Consider the following 17,805-nt stretch of genomic DNA (forward strand, 5'->3'; position numbering starts at 1 on the left):
CATGTTGTCACAATGCTCCTGAGACATTTGAGCCTTCAACCTGAGCTTTATAGACTTTTTTTTTTTTTTTTTTTTTTTTTTTCTCCATTTCCTCTGACTTTCCTCCTGAACTCCTGCTTGTCAGAATCAATAAACAGTCTCGGTAACACACTAGCTGAGAATTATTAGCATAAAAGGGCATTTTGTCTTGTGTGGATCAGTTGTTTCTAAATCACAAAGAGCTTGTAATTAAAACCCAACTATGAGTTTCTTTGGTAGTTTGTTGAAAATGAAAACTAGAATGCCAGAGGCTTGGGGTGCAGGGTGAAAAACCTGAAAGGGGTTTTTGAGGTCATTATATCCAGTCGAACACAGATGGAAACATCATGTAGAGATTTCATTTAATGATCAGCTAAAGATCAAACACGCTTTCACTGCGCACCAGAATCTGATCTAGAGTGCTGCTCACTGCTGACGTGGCTGAGAGAGATGGAACAAAATGAACAAATGCGTTTCTGAGTGGGTCATGAACCACGTGGAGGTGGATGTGAGGATCATCTCACTCATATTTGTGGACAACAGAGTATCATGAACCTTCTAATGGAGATCGAAGCCATTTAAAAAAGACCTTGATAATGAGTAAATATTTTTAACACTGTTTTTAACCCTAGCAAAAATTGATCCTAGTGTATTCTGCATCACTGCACAACATGATGTACACAACTAGAACATATTTCAGTATAAACATCCTTAAATCAGGTGCAATTATTGATTTAAAGCAATGCTACTCTGAGAGCTTTTCCTGTAAATCTAGCCAACTGAACCGCCAGTTTCTTATATGAAAACAATAAGCTTTAAGTTCAAACAATAATCCAAATTAAAATCAATCTTATCCTGAAATCCAAATTCATGTATGACTGTAAAGAAGTGAACAGTATGTGAAAAAGCTTGCATCACCTGATACTTCAGTTTGGATTTGCTTTGATGTTACAGTAGATTCAATCTTTGCTCCTAAGATTCATCTTGCTGAACACAATTCCGAACAACCTCAAAGGGAAAATAAAGGAAGAATTTTTTTTTTTTTAACTGTGGCTCATGAAACAATCATCATTTTTTTTGTTCAAGGTTATACACACAATTAAAAGCTGTACATTTCCTTGTGCCATTATGCTAAGTAAAAATCATAGATTTGCTTCTTTAATCCAAGCACAGTCTCTTTCTAACAAATTTGTGTCTGAAAATAAATGAGAATTACAATTTGCTCTCGGGCAATTAGAGATATTAGTTATCACAAAACTTTCATTCCAGTGCATGTGTCTATTGTTAAAGGAGACAGCACTGTCAGCTGTAGATATATACAAACAATCCCACTCATTACCGTGTGCTCACTGAATGCTCTTTTGTTCAAGCTAATATGTAGACTATGCTTCAGGCCCAGTGCTTGAAGTAATGGAATACCAGCACTTCTCTAATTAGGCCTGAGCCTGATTATTACAGAGGCCTAATTAAAGATATTTTGTATGCCTTTTTATGAAGCTCGGTATGTTTAAGATTCAGCAAAAGCCTTGGGCAAACACCTGAAGCTGAATAAGAAAGCCTTTATAGAATGGAAAAATTATGAGATACTGAGAAGTTCATCAAGAGAAAGACTATTTCAAACTACAAGGTGACATCTTGAATGAATATTTTGGGTTCAACACAAGTTAAAATCAACAGCATTTGCAAGGCACTTAAACTGGGAGTGAATGATTCCACAATCCATAAACATTAAAATACTTGCTGTTTCAACAGCAGTGTTGGGGAAAGTTTGAAACAAACAAAAGTGGCCAATGTAAAGGCACTTTTACACAAAAAGCCTCAGGTCGAAGGATATGCAAATTCAGGCCTGTACAGTAGAGGGCACAGCTCAAACAACCCTTTTGTGCTGCCATTCTGGATTGCAGAAGTATAGGGCACAGGAGAAGAAAGTTTAACACTCTTAGTTCTAAGAACAGTCTAAGTTCTAACAGAAGAATTCATGCATTTCATAGATTTTATATGAACAACTGCAACCTACATTTTTTCTTTCTTGTCATTTCCACTTCATGTCACATATTCCTTAATAGGGCTGCACGATATATCGCATGAGATTGTCACGCGCATTTCATCAGTAAGGCCGGTTCCCTGATTTCCGCTAAATCGCCATCACCTGCTTTCAAATAGAGCGGCATTTAATAGATAGAGCCGTAGATCACTGAAAAGCCACGCAATATCGCGTTCATTATCGAAGGCGATTCATCTGCGATATGAACGCGATATTGCATGGCTTTTCAGTGATCTACGGCTCTGTCTATTAAATGGCGCTCTATTTGAAAGCAGGTGATGGCGATTTAGCGGTAATCAGGGAACCGGCTTTACTGACGAAATGCGCGTGACAATCTCATGCGATATATCGTGCAGCCCTATTCCTTAATTACAACTTTCTTATAATTCCAACTTTATCTCACACATTGTGAGCTATGAAGTATGAGAAACAAAGGTACAATTTTGACTTGATATCTAATGATGTTACTTTAGATCTTATTTTCTTTAGATTTCTTACTTTAAACTTTATCTGTGTTTTTTATTTTTCACTCTGAGGCTGAAACAGGTTTCCATATGGTCTAAAGTGCCAAGCCAACACTGAAACATTTTAGAAAATAAGACTGGTTTGGTTTGGTAATATCATCATTGATATGCAAACAGAAGTCCTACTACAATCAAGGTTGGTAACTACTCTCTGTAATTAGTGCTATGAGCTGTAATTAGGAGTATACGGCGGTCTCCTCTGTCTAAGCCGAGACTTATTTGATTATATAGGTGAATTAAAGTACATTTCCAAAAGACGTGTTGCTGCCCGTTTATGATGTTGTGACTTTCTTATTTGCTAACCGCTCTTACTATTATGCACTTACTTGCAATTATCCGAGTGCTTCTCAAAGAGAGCAAACAAACAAAATGCATACAGATTGTCTGGAGAGTGGTGACATCAGCTTTTTTACAACAGGAATACTGATCCATTTCTGCCTTTGTGCCGGAAATGACAGGCAGTTGTCAGTGGACACTGCTGGGAAAGAATAAAAAGAGATACGTATTCAGAATTGTTTTCCTTCTGTGCATATCATCTACATTATAGCTATGTGAAGCTTTAGGCAGAAAATCGTCAAGGCCAGAAACTTTTCTAAAGACGTGAATGCTCAAATCTGATTTGTACATAACACGAACATAGAGAAATAGTTTCAAGGTATTTCATTTGGTGTTGATCCTTTTAAATTATTCATATACTTAGTTCTGAGGCCTTGCTTGAGATTATATGATGTAATATACCATTTAAAAGCTTTGAAACTTAAATACACTTCCTATAACAGCTGAATTTAAAGTACCGCTGGCAGTACAGAACACTTCCTACAAATATAGAGTTGCTGTATAGATGTACTATCTCTACTGTTGCTTAAAGTACAGCTCATCTTCACCTGCGTGACACATATCAGGAGTTATGTTGACCAGACAGAGTTTAATTCTGACCTGTCTCTGCATCCAAGCAATGCCTTTTCAACCTCCAGCAAGCTCAATAAACCACCAATAATTTACTGTGTAGGTCCTTTCCTATTCTCCCAAGCCCTCTATAACCAAGGCCAAAATACAGAAATATATTCAAAGCCAGGAGTACAATTATGAATAGTTTTTTAAAATGGTGTTGCAGCTGTCAAAAAATAAATAAATAAATGAAATAAAGGCAGGCTGCCGTCTATGAATATTATTTTGATGTGTTATCTTCTAGACAAGACTTTTCTCAAGGTGAATTATTACTCCAGATTTCACTGATATGTTGAGAAAATTGGGTTTTGAGAACATTCACCCACTGATGCCATATGAAAAATCAATTACTTGCATGTTTTTTTTTTTTTTTTTTTGTCATATTTCCAATATGTTCAAGGTAAATTACTAACATGGGTTGTGATTCAGTTTCAAAATAGAAAATTACACACTCTAGTTCTGCAACAGAACAAAATTTCAATGCTGTCTCCATTCATAGCATCAAAAAAATAAAAATAAATTAATTAATAAACAAGTTTTAATCAAACATTATACTTTATCTAAGAAATATAGCCTCTCATTTGTTTTAAAAAAAAAGATATATTATAAGCACTTCCTGTCAAGTTTTATATTTTAAATAAGCACAAATGTAATTCATAAAGCTGATCTCTCAATTATCAAGAGTATGCAGTTCAAAATAACTAATTTTTAAAATCTCTCTCTTTTTAAAGGAATCTTAATCTTGTAATTGCAACTTGTCATTAAAACATAAAATCAAATCTTTTATTCACTTACGTTTTGATCTCATAATTTTAACAAAGGGGATATATAATGAAAATATGACTTTTTCTGTATTTAAGTGCTTTAATCAGGTCCCTGGTGCATCTACCAACCCAGAAAACATGAAAAAGGACAACTTTAAGGTATGCCTTTCTCTGCAAGCATGTGAAAAAACGAGCCGCTCAGATCTTGCTCCCCTTGTGACAGGAAGGGGGATCTTACTATAATATTACCGCTCCTTAAAGGGTTAGTTCACCCAAAAATGAAAATTCTGTCATTTATTACTTACCCTCATGCCATTCCACACCCGTAAAACCTTTGTTAATCTTCGGAACACAAATTAAGATATTTTAGTTGAAATCCGATGGCTCCGTGAGGCCTCCATAGGGAGCAATGACATTTCCTCTCTCACGATCCATAAAGGTACTAAAAACATATTTAAATCAGTTCATGTGAGTACAGTGGTTCAATATTAATATTATAAAGTGACGAGAATATTTTTGGTCCACCAAAAAAAACAAAATAACGACTTTTATAGTGATGGCCGATTTCAAAACACTGCTTCATGAAGCATCGGAGCATAAATGAATCAGTGTATCGAATCATGATTCAGATCACGTGTCAAACATGGCTGAAATCACGTGACTTTGGCGCTCCGAACAGCAGATTCGATACACGATTCATCTGTGCTCCTATGCTTCCTAGATTTACTCAAATTTACTCAAACTTGTTTTTAATTATTCAGTTTGGGCTAAAGTATGGTATATTATAGAAAACTAAACTAAACTAGCCAGAAAATATGATATATATTATGTTATGTTGTTATGTTATGGTATGTTGTACACCTTGCATGTTAACAAACTTTCAAGCCTAAGTTTAACAATGACCAGTTATAAAAACAAATTTATAGTTGTCTTTGTAAAGAAATGCTCATTTTATATGTAGCTTCGAGCCGCTGCTGTGACGCTGTACAAACGCTTCCAGTGTGAATACTCACGTGCTGCTAACGTGCTGCTTCCGCTCTGCTGCCGCTTGCGGTGTGAACCCGGTCTTAGCCGTGCAGCACGTTATCAAACTCATTCCGAACCGAATGTTAGCAAACATCCACAAAATACATGCTATACCTACGTGATCTGATGTGCTGCATCACAAACAGTTTGTAATGATCCATTTTGAGAGTTATATTTGCTGTGTGAGCTTCTCCTGTATTGTTTATGCCTTAAGGCTGATTTATACTTCTGTGTCGGACCTACGCCAGAGTCTCAGCGCCATAGGCTATGCATCTGCTTTCATTTATACTTATGCGTCGTTGTCCGCGCCGACGTGCATGCAGACCACTAGTAGGCAGTGTCCACGGTCATGTTGAGTATCAAGGCAAAAGCCGAAGAAGCAGCAGCTTGTCATGTACGTTGTCAGAGAAACTTACAAATAGAAGCGGCAAAAAGGTAATGACTTTTGTTGCAGTTTGGCTGCATGTGTCCGCTGAAACAGAGCGTTTTTCATTCCTATTAGAGTTGTGACGTTCGCGAACGAACCGATTCTTTTGAACGGCTCATAAACATGAACGATGGGAGCCGAGTCGCGGCTGGAGGGGAGCCGTTCTTTCTGTCGTTCTTTTTTCCTATGCGTGTTTCACACAGATGCACACAAATGAGCTCCTCCGCGAGACAGAACAGTTATAGGGGGAGGGGCGCACCCAGCGCAGGCCAACCCTTTATAGCGTGATGATATTAGTTATTAGTTGTGCACGCATCCTTCACGTGAGTACTCCAGTGGGAAAAAACCCTGCGTTCCTCTGTCATTGGGTAGGAGCGGAAGTTGAAGGGGCTGATGTCCTATTTGCAAAGTTTACAGTAGTAACAGTATGTAGTATGTAGACATTTCCATTTTATTTATTCTAATTTTATCTACTTTAAATATTTTTTGTTTTCTATCAAAATGTTCTTGTGTGATAACAATGTTCTTGTGTGGAAGTGTTTGTAGTAAACGCTGTTTTTCACAGAAATTCATTGCAGCCGGCTTTGTTTTTGATGTTTATTTGTGAGTAGGTATTGTATGAATAACATAAGTCAACGTAGCTTTACACACACACACACACACACACACACACACACACACACTTTGTACTAAAGGTAAATCCAAAATAGTGATGTCACTGTCTAAGCAGAGGGATTTGTGCAACCCTATGGAATATAGTCCACACATGACAAATGAGGTAATAATCAATATTTCAGAATAATTCAAACTCAGATATTGGTGTGTGATATCCGAGTTTTAATTGTTTGACTACAAATCTCACCTCATCATTCCTCCCAGTGATTATTTCCAGGATAAACTGAGATGCCCCCAAGCTGGCTTCTTAAAACTGACTAAATATTTAAAAAGAGCCAAAAGTAACGTTCTTTTGAACGGCTCTTTGAAAGGAACGGATCGCGAAGATCCGGATCCCCTCAAAGAGCCATAAATCCCATCACTAATTCCTATGGAAATTGAAAACGCTCGCTCTTCTCCTATTGCTCCGCGCCAATGTTTTGACCCAAGGGAGGGGTTCTAGCAGACCAATCACAGCACTTGCGGTTTGCGTAGAATTGACATCGCAGAGCAAAGAGGACACTGACAACATGTCGACAGACAAGACAGAGCAGGTTACCCAGCAAGCAATAGCCGTCATTTCACCGTCTCGGTTAACTATAGACCCGATATAGTCCGGCTATGTGTAACCCACTTTTAGCCAAAACAATCTTTCATTTGGTTACATGTCGTTTTTGCCAAAATAACTTGCGAGTTGTATGTTATTGCATCATGTAAGTGAAGTCAACAGTGATTACAAGGTGTTTGGTTTCACATCTATGACATGTTATATTGTGTAGGCTGTGCGTAGCCACGATTTAGCTCATAGTCAGACCGGCTATTTGTAGCCCACCTATAGTCAATCCTGATTTATTGTAGTTTTTGGACAGGAAGTGCTTGAGATGGTTGATATCTCATCATGTTCGCAATGTCAATGATTTCTACAAGATTTAAGTGGCATTTCATGACATGGTCTATATGTAGTCACGATTTAGCTCTGAATTGGATAGGCTATGTGTAGTCTGCTTTTAGTCCACCCAGCGAAATCGAGGCAATTTATAGTCTAGTTTTTACGGCTTGGCTATAGCCCTGATTCAGACCAGCAATGAGTGTAACCAAAATAGTGTTAAGTCATTTTCGACCACAAAGCTTGTGGGATTCTTGATATACTTGCATTTATACATTTATATGCAAGTATAATATACATTTATATGCAAGTATATATTTGAAACAGCATATTTTTGCTGTCACACAATCCTACATTCTACGATATCATATATATATATATATATATATATATATATATATATATATATATATAGCCATATATTAATTATAATTATATACCACACACATATATGACTGCATTTATTTTTAAGTTAAATAAAAATTTACAATTCTCAACCGCTAGATGGCAACTGTGGCTCTACTGAGACATGACCACTGGCAACGCGAGACTTGAACGTTGACTCTCGATCACTGTTGCCAGATCTCGCGATAAACATTTCCGCATTTTACAACTGTTGGAGACGGAGAGCAAGCAACAGCAAATGTTAAAGCAAATTCTTTCCTGCTGTTGGTCTTGTAAGTATCTGTGTTTTTCATTTTGACATGTGTTTATTATTTATGTACATTATGTGTAGGAACCGTGACATTTTAGCGGGTAACTGTGCAGACTCAGAGTAAAACGTGGTTAGATTAACATACATGCACATGTACTGTAGTGTTTCCTTGTGCCCTAAAACTCTGTAATTATCTAAATACAAGGGGGTAAACATGAAACCTGTGCGCCCTACTATTATTTGTTATGGAAGCCTTGTATATCTTTTAATCTTTTGATCATTATGAAATAAAAATATGAGTTTTTGATTTGGCAAGGCAAGTTTATTTTGTATAGCACATTTCAACAACAATGTTCAAGGTAATTCAGAGTGCTTTTCATAAAACATGGAATTTATGGAACTGAAAATTAATCAGGTTGTTTTATAAACCAAAAAAATATTGTTAACATTTTTTATTTAACTTTTTTTTTTGTCAATGTTATTTTTTTTTGTCAATATATTTTTATTGTTACACGTTGTAATTTTATTTTAATGTTTATTTGTATTGTATTTGTAAAATTTAATTTTTTTTTATCATTGTGCATTATCTTGAGTTCTTTTTCTAAATAAAACCTTTTATATTTAATTTGTTTGGACGGATTGTCATTTATGAGAACCTGTTATATTTAAGTGAAAAGAATCCTTTAGCCATTATTTAGTTGTCTATTGCATGTATAGATGTAATCATTCATTAGTAGTGTAATTGATGACTAGTCTATTTTTAGGTTATAGATAGACGTCTATTAGATTTTCACTGACAGCCCCAATTTTGCCTTATTTTAACCTAGACCCGTATTAACCGTCTTTTAAACATAAATATGTAGTTGTCTAATAGTCGTCTAATTGATGACTAGTCTACTCTTGGGTTATGGTTAGACGTCTATTAGATTTTCACTGACAGCCCAAATTCAGCCTTATTTTAGCCTAGATCCATATTCACCGTCTATTAGACATATATATGTAGTCGTCTAATAGTCGTCTAATTGATGACTAGTCTATTTTTGGGTTATGGTTAGACGTCTATTAGATTTTCACTGACAGCCCAAATTTTGCCTGGTTTTAGCCTAGACGGCCGGGCTATGTTTTGACGGCTATTAGACGTCTAATAGACATAAAATTGCTTGCTGGGTACTTATGATATTAAACAAAGTCCCAGCTTTCACACTGTATAGTTTTTTTGTAGTTTTTTAAACAATAAAAAACGTTTTAATGTGTCGTGACTTGTTGTAGCACCTCAGCTCAAGAGGCTCTTGAACCGATCATCTCTTCCTACAAGTCCATCTATAGCAGTGGTCACCAACCTTTTTAAGCCCAAGATCCCTGACCTCGACCTTTTTGAAAGACAAGATCTACTTGATAGAAAAAGACAGCCCAGATTGTATTTAGCATTTTTTTTCATGGTAGATTCAATGTAGATTCTGATTTATTTATTTATTTTTACAAGCAAATTGGCCGATCCTGATACTGGTTGCAGATATTTATTATTAATATTATTATAATAAACAAAAATACATAGCCATTTCAAATTAGAGGGAACCACTGCTTTTTAATCACAATCCAAACAAAGATGCTACGCACACAAAAAAAGCATGAAACAAAAACAGCAGGCTGAATGAGACGCAGATTCACTCTCTGACAGCAGGTGGCGCTTATAGAGCAGCAGTGATACAGCGTTTCCTTGGTTACCGCTGTAAACAAAGCTGAAATGCGCAGGTAAGAGGAAAATAAAATGCCATTGCCATCGAAATCTTCCTGAAGACTGATCTCATTTTAGAGATGAAGTCATAATCTCTCACCCTCAATTCAATATTTATATTTTCTTCCTATATTTCGAGCATCGTGAACAGTGAGCTGCTCTGCCTGCTACAGAATTTTCTCCTCTTCGCGTCCGTCTTCAGCGTCTCTGGCCTCTTGTTAATGGACGTTTTACAGACTCAGACATAATGTGGGCTATTTACCTTCATCTGTCTGTCCCAGTAGCTCCAGAAAATAACATAAAAATAAATACAAAAATACAGTACAAAGACTGGAGAAATGTAATGTATTTTTGTACTCATATTTCTGTTATTTTCGCGAGCTACTGGAACAGTGATAAAGATCGACGGGTTGACGACCACTGATCTATAGCATCAAATAAACATGAATGAACACAAGAATGTTGTTTCAAATGCGGAAAGACGTCAATATACACAATTTTTCAAGTTTAACTCCACCGAGGTTAATCTTCTAACTCCTGACTGCTTGTTGGACAAAATGCTGGATTCTGCGTTCTGATTGGTTAGATCGCTTGTCAATCAAATGTCGTGCGAGAGACGGGTACATAGACATATAATTATATGTCTATGGACGGGTAGACATCATCGTGTTATAACCGCCAATAGCAAGCAAGGTGGATAAGCCAGTCTGTGATTGGTTCCCGCAAAAGCGTAACACAAGCAGTAGAAATGTATGTACGGGTTTCCAGACTGAGTTGCCGGGCGAAATCAAATTGCCGGCAGATCAGGCTGGGTTTACCCAGTCTAGCTATTGCGTACACTTGACGCAGAAGTATAAATCAGCCTTTAGAATCGTGAGCTAGGGGGCGGGGAGCAAAAGCTCATTTGCATTTAAAGGTATACACACCAAACCAGCGCATTTTTTCCTCACACCCAAAAATAGGCAGTTAAAACATGGTATAGTAAAAAATCCATGGGGTATTTTGATCTGAAACTTCACAGACATATTCTGGGGACACCTGAGACTTACATCTTGTAAAAAGGGGCATAATAGTACTTTAAAAAGGTTAATTACAACTCACTTTTCAAACTTTGTTTAGCAAACATCAAGACTTGCCAACAACTGATCAATATTTATATTAATATTAATATTGTGCACAATCTCCAATATTACTTGTACACAAGTAACACAAACACACTACATTAATGCATTTCAACAGTGACAGAAACATTTAATAACAAACTTATACATTTGCATTTGCAGGACTCACAGGCCCCAGGCACTTATCCCTTAGACCCGAGCCACAATATATCCTTAAATGTACTGATCTTAAATAAAAATAGTACAATCTAAAGCTACAAAGGCTCCCTTAAGCTCAAACACAGATGAAACCTCAGACAGCCCAAATGAAAAAGAGAGTGAGGGGCAGCATGTGTCATAGAAAAGACAGGGGCTGTTATTTGAATACACACACACACACACCATCAGATATGTGGTTTCCAGGCATTCTGGTTTTATTGCTTTCCCCTCTATTGCTCTCTTTCTCTTCCGCCATGGTGAGGGGTGCCCTCTACAGGCCGGTAAGCATCACGAGGAAGATAAGGAAGGTGATGACGAAGACAACAACGACGGGAGGAAATTGATGCGTGTTACAAACACACTCCATATGTTCACCCAGATCTGCTCATTAAGACACCACTGTGTTAACTGCTGCTGAGATAATCTATTCTCTACCAGAGAGAGAGACAGAGAGTTTAATCCTACGCTCTACCAGTGAGCTGCTCTCTTTAACCTTCGTCTCAACACCTCTCCATCAACCTCGCTCGCACTCACACTCTCTCCCTTCGTTCCAGACTTCTCAAACTCACACTCAAATCCTCTCTCTCTCTCATTCTCACCCACCAAAAAAAAAAAAAAAATATTTCACACCAGCACTCAGATATATATGTACACACACACGCACAACGAGCAAAATCAGCCTGACTCTCGGAGCTGGTTAAACCCTCATGACGCACCTCGGAGGAAGACGACACATTTTTATTGTGTCTTTGATAGCGTTTCCTACTCCTGCTCGCACGCAAGCGGCAGGAAAGATTTCCGAGCAGCACCTAACAACATCAAGGCGCTGTCTCTGCTGAGACTGTGCTTTCTGCGTGTGCGTGTCAGAGGAATCATGCATATACACTGAAAAACAAAACCTCTCCAGACAGAAAAAAAGCGCGTCAACAGTCTGTGGACAGCGCAGGCCTTTCTGAACAATATCCACCCTTCGCACAATGTACTTTGCCAGTATTGAAATTAGGCCGTGAATTGTTTCATTGGGTGTGCCAAGGAAATTAAAGGGCCTCAAGAGTGATATTTGCTCTGCCATTATAAATTCTGGGGGGGGGGGGGGGGGGGGGGGGGGGGAATGTAGGAGCAAAATTCTGGAATGTAAACTCAGTATATACACCAAGAATCCTGGGATGAACTGAAGATTTATCGCACTTCCACACACACAAACACATAGTGGGGTGCAAAAGTATGAGAGCATTAATGAAAATTCTACTTTGTACTTTTTTTAAATTTCCTTCATTTTTTCCCAATTACACATTATATTATCAGGCTTAACTATTTGAGTGAAAGAATAATTAAAATCTGAATAGAAAAATGATTATGAATTTCATTATGTCTTATTTGGTTTGTCCTCGTTTGCCTTAATGACAGCAGCACTTGAGCTGCATGAACTCCACTTTTTCATGCAATCATGTTACCTCTTGGTTTTTGTAAAATTCAACCCTATTACCAAGTTATTTTAAGAATAAGTATTATTTCTTAAAATTTATGGGAAACATATAGTACTGTTAAAAAGTTTGGGGTCAGTAAAATCATAGATATGTATGCGTAGATGCCACATTCAACTTTCATATAGTTTTTCCCAAGATGCCACAACATTGCGCACTCTGGTTGCAAAAACCGCCAAGATTTAAGTTCCTAAAGAAATAGGATAACCTTTCATAGGTGAGAATGTGTTGGTTTGTGTTTTTATATGTATTAACTCAATATTACAGGCTTTTGAACTATGGTAACTTTTTAATGTCATGTTAGCTAACGCCTTGTATTGTGTTAGTTTAGCTAAATCATTTGCCAAAGTCCATTGCAGATATAGATATTCATACATGACTAAAACTATGGTTGCAGACACAGTCTCTCCAGTGTTGACGGACCAGCTTTGACTGTTCCAATATGGCGGATGAATTACGCATAGCGGACTATTGAAACAGCCACTAATGAAGCATCTATGTATATATAATGGGAAAGATTTTTTTTTTTTATGTTTTTGAAAGAAGGCTCTTTTCCTCACCAAGGGTGCATTTATTTGATTAAAAATACAGTAAAAACAGAAATATTTTGAAATATTATTTCAAATTAAAATAGCTGTTTTCTATTCTAATTTATTTTAAAATGTAAATTATTGCTGCGATGGCAAAGCTAAACTTTCAGCATCATTACTCCAGTCTTCAGTGTCACATGATCCTTCTGAAAACATTCTAATATGCTGATTTGGTGCTGAAGTATTTACTGTTTTAATTAATTAGACTAAAGGAATGTAAATGTATAAATATACCCACAAACAATCTGGTTCTAAACTAGCTTGCTCCTACTGATAGCTTAATTTAGGCTAAATTTGCCAATTCTGATATAGATATTTGATTATTTAGTTTTATTTATAAATTTAACTTTCATTTTTATAGCTGAAAACTCTAGATATCTCGCACTTTTGCATCCCACTGTATTTTTTCTGCATGTTCTCTCTTTTATGGTCCTTTCTGTGTTTTCTACCTGTCTTCCATGTCTGGACCGGTTAGTTGGCAGGTTATTTGGTTGTTGTCAGACTCAGGCAGCTGTAGCTCTAATAGGAGCCAGGAGATTAATGGAAACCCTTCACAGCTACTGAAAACACACATACACACAAACACACGTGCTGTTTGGAATAGCATGTTGTCATTGATGCAAAGAATCACACTTAAAAATCAGTACCTTTTTTTATTGATGCTAGTACAAAAAAATACAGTAAAAAAGAATGAAGCATGGCTGCATTTTCTTCCACCAAATTAAGCACTCTATCCTCAGTGAGTGCAAACATAACACTTAATAAAATAAAATGATTGGTCTTACACACACACATCTTGCTTTTTGAAGATTTAGAGCTGAAGTCCTGGGCAAGTGGCCATCAGCTCTCCGCTGCTAATGACACATCACAGCAGGGGTTCAGCGTAACCATAAACACACACATCAAGAGCGCCGATATGAGCATCAGCTCTGCAGAGAATCTCTTCTGTTTCAGCGTTCAGCACCGCAGGGTGGCTTTACTCCAGCACACGTGAGAGACTCCATCTACTCAATGAGCTGGATACAATTAACCTTACTCATTGTCTGCATTTATATATAGAGAACGTTTGGTCTGTACTTCAATACATCTCATGTTTTTTGGATCAACTTATCGCACCGTATAAGCCATGATGTGAGTGAATCCACATCCACTGGATCAAGATCTGTTAGTGGGCAAAAAAAGTGTGATGGTGTTGTGTTGTGTTATCTGTACTGAACCCTAACACAGTAAGTGTCCTCGTTCTTATCCTGTTTGTCATTGATGAAGATGAGAATCTCTTCCGTGCCGGGATTCTGACTTGGAGCAAAGCGCAGGCCGATGGTGTAGAGCTCCCCTCCCCGAATCTACAACACACACACACACATTAATATGCATGTATTTGTATATATGCACACACAAAAACTGTACAGGTATTTATAAAGAAAGCAGCAAAGAATTGCAAAATCAACCAGTTTCACGTCAAACATTTTTTTATTATGAAACTGATTCGGACTGAAAAACGGTTTTCAACTTTGAAATCTAGAAAAATGGCAAAAGTTTAGGAATTGAAAATCAGTTTTCGACCCGAACCGGTTAAAAAAAAAAAATCTATGAACTAAACATGTTAATATTAAATAAAATTTAAATAAGTCTATAAACTAAAAATACAAAAACTATTTTACATGGTTACATATAGTGTTCTTTATATACAATTGCAGTATTTATTAATATTTTGAATTAGCTTTTAACTTTTGTATATTCCATTTTAGTTTTAGTATTTTTGTTCTGTGTGCTTTTGTCAGTTTTTCTAAATAGTTCTATTTAGCTTTCATTTATTTCAGTTTTAGTAATTTTCATACTTCAACTTAAACTTATTTCAGTTAGTTGCCAAGCCAATTTTTTTTTTATCTAATATGTATATTTTATTTTATTGCAGCTTTATTTCAATTACTGAAAAATATTTTCAGTCTTTTTAGTTTTTAGTTAATAAAAACAACACTAATTCCATAATGTCGGCAATCTTCCGTCAAAGATGGAAATAATAAAATACAAGACAATCAGTACTCATTTTTTTGTCTGTGCACCTGAATCAGTTCTAAAATAATTGTTTTAAAAGAATCATTGCAAGAAAAGTTTGCCGAACATTCAACTTCTGTCATCCTTTACTCACCCTTATGTCATACTAAACCTGTAGCACTTTCCAAGGAACACTAAAAGACAACTGTACTAGCCCCCCCCCCCCTTTTTTTTTTGCAAATGTAGTGATGTGAACGACTTCTGATTCTTTTATGTTTGTCATTTTTGAGCTTTCATTCCATTGAAAAGAGTGGCCAGAATGTTCTTCCAGAGAAGAAAGTAAGTCATGGAACGACATGAGCATGAGTAAATGATGTGTTTTGGGTGATCTGATTCTTTAAGTGGAATCGAAACTACAGTTGTTAAATTCCTTACGATTCCCATTGCTATTCCTGAGCTCTGTTGCATCAAAAATTGGTTGCACTCCAGTGTTTAGAGGAAGATGAGAGAAATTGCTCTCTCTTTGTCTTTATACATTATCTCTAATGGCTGACTAAGACATATGGAACACAGTCGAGGATTTATTTCATAATCTCTTCAAAAGCACGCATATATCGATTGTTCTGTTGTCTTTTGGCTCCACGCCTATTTTACGATGACACAGTTGTTATTTCTCGAAGAGGAAAAAAGCAACATCTCTAGCCACATTTTTCAAAAATATAGACCCCATAAATCCAGCGCGAGAGAAGATAATTGAAGCCGTGTTGACTAGCAAGAAAATGGAACAGGCCATTTCCTTTCTTTATGAGCTTTACAGCTTTTATTTGATGTTGAGGTATCATTAATCCGTTCTGTTCAATACTGTCACTTGCATATTTCACATTGTTTCGCTATTTATTGCCCATATATGGAGTGTGAAACTCACTAAACCTTACAGCGATCAATGAGGGCACTGAATGATGAAATTAACATTTTACCCTGTTCTGTTTAACACCGTTTCTGTGCAAAATGATGATCAGGAAAAATTACTTTGTGACCCCCAAAGCCACACTAATATATCCGAGACACTGTCCCTGTGGCTAACTAATGTTCTCTCTCTCCATCTGAAGTAATAGCCAACGGTTCTGTATTGATCACCTAATCAATTAACAGCTTTTAATTGAAGTCTAACGTAGAGCTGTAAGTCTTACACGCATAATTCTGAGCCCTAAAGGTGAGAGATATTGATGTTCCCAGCCTGAGTGTGACAATCTCTCTCTTTTCGCCCTTTTTTTTTTGGACTTCAGCTTTATGGTTTCCTCAGGGGACCGGCATTGCGAGAGTGGCCAGGTCACAAATTGAGTTCTCCAATATACAGAACACTTCACATACTATGAAACGTGTCTAAGAATGACAGTTTAGAGAGACAGAAATTGATTCCTAGACAGAGACATGTCAAGATCCTTCTCCTCTGGGCTCTAGACACCTTTCTGGTGAATGGGGCTTTGACAATATGGTTCTTATTCAATGTTACACAGCAAGGCCTCCTAACAAAGTTGATAGAACAAGAATTAACTTTGGATTCTCTTACCTGAAATTGCTCCTCTTTAAACTGAAGTAGGTCTGGGCGGTCTGTGCGGAGATTGAATATCCTAGAGGAAGAGTAGGGGTTTGTGAAACTGATTTTCTTATTGCTGCCCTTCCCTCCGTCTACAGGAACACTGATTTCAAATGCCTGGGGAGATTAAAACACATACCGAGACACATACTGTAAAATAACTGAAGTAAAAACTGACTTCATGCACCATATCCTCTGTCACAGAGCTGAAATTTAAAGACCCATTCGGTTCTTGCTATTCCTTTGCTGTCACTGTGGACCGTGCCTCACATTTTTGCCACTAAACGCACAACTTTTAATTGGAAATTGTATTGTTTCCATAAAATGTAAAACCAAATATTAAAGGGGCCATGAAGTGGATTTTTTTTTATTATTTTATAATATTTCCTGAGGTGCACTTATAATGTTGGTATGATTTTTACATCATAAAATGTCATAATTTAGAAATAAAAGGCATTTTTTATTCTGATTTTAGCCCTCTGACTTGAACGCTCTGTTTGAAGGGGCGTGTCTGCTGTGAGACTTCAATGTAAATGCCCACTGCTGTGATTGGCTGACATCTTTTGAAATACGTATTACATGTGGAACCCTCTCGGATACTTTTACTACGTTTTTACTATTACAGCTGTTGAGATTAATGAATCCTGAAAAGTGTTGATTATAGCTTTATATTTAGATTTCTTCCCATCGCATGAAAGGTTGCATTGCGTGAATGCAGTGATCTCATCATTGTAACTCGATTCCTGCACTCTCACAAAATGCTTTCACCACAACTAACAGTGAACATGATGTAAATACAGTAATGTTAGCCTAAGAGCTTTATTGTGCATTGTAACAGCATCATTCATTATAATGGCAGTTTTGGTAAGTGTCCAGATAAACTTGTGCTGTGTGATTGACAGCTTCAGCCATTGTAAAGGGAGCTTTCTTTGATCGTGTTTTATATGTAACAGAAAGTATTCTCGTCGCTTCATAAAATTAAGGTTGAACCACTGCAGTCATGTGGACTATTTTAACAATGTCTTTAGTAGGCCTGCCGCGAATGGTCGATATAATCGACTGCGTATCCATACTTGCACTAGCATATAGTATATGACAATTAAGTTCAAACTTTGACCTGAGGAGGGCAGTATTACACT

The 17,805-nt window shown here is 36.9% G+C and overlaps 1 protein-coding gene across 1 annotated transcript in view; it reads right to left on the reverse strand.

Moving 5' to 3' along the window:
* Positions 1 to 13,707: 13,707 nt before the first annotated feature.
* Positions 13,708 to 17,805, reverse strand: part of LOC125279389 (nephrocystin-4-like) — a 192,306-nt gene continuing 188,208 nt past the window's right edge. Inside the window, 2 exon segments of the mRNA XM_048209024.1 lie at positions 13,708 to 14,417; positions 16,640 to 16,783. Coding sequence (XP_048064981.1) covers positions 14,277 to 14,417; positions 16,640 to 16,783 — 285 coding nt within the window. The 3' untranslated portion in view covers positions 13,708 to 14,276.

The sequence above is a fragment of the Megalobrama amblycephala genome, linkage group LG12 (genome assembly GCF_018812025.1).
Source record: "Megalobrama amblycephala isolate DHTTF-2021 linkage group LG12, ASM1881202v1, whole genome shotgun sequence".
NCBI classification, from domain to species: Eukaryota; Metazoa; Chordata; class Actinopteri; order Cypriniformes; family Xenocyprididae; genus Megalobrama; species Megalobrama amblycephala.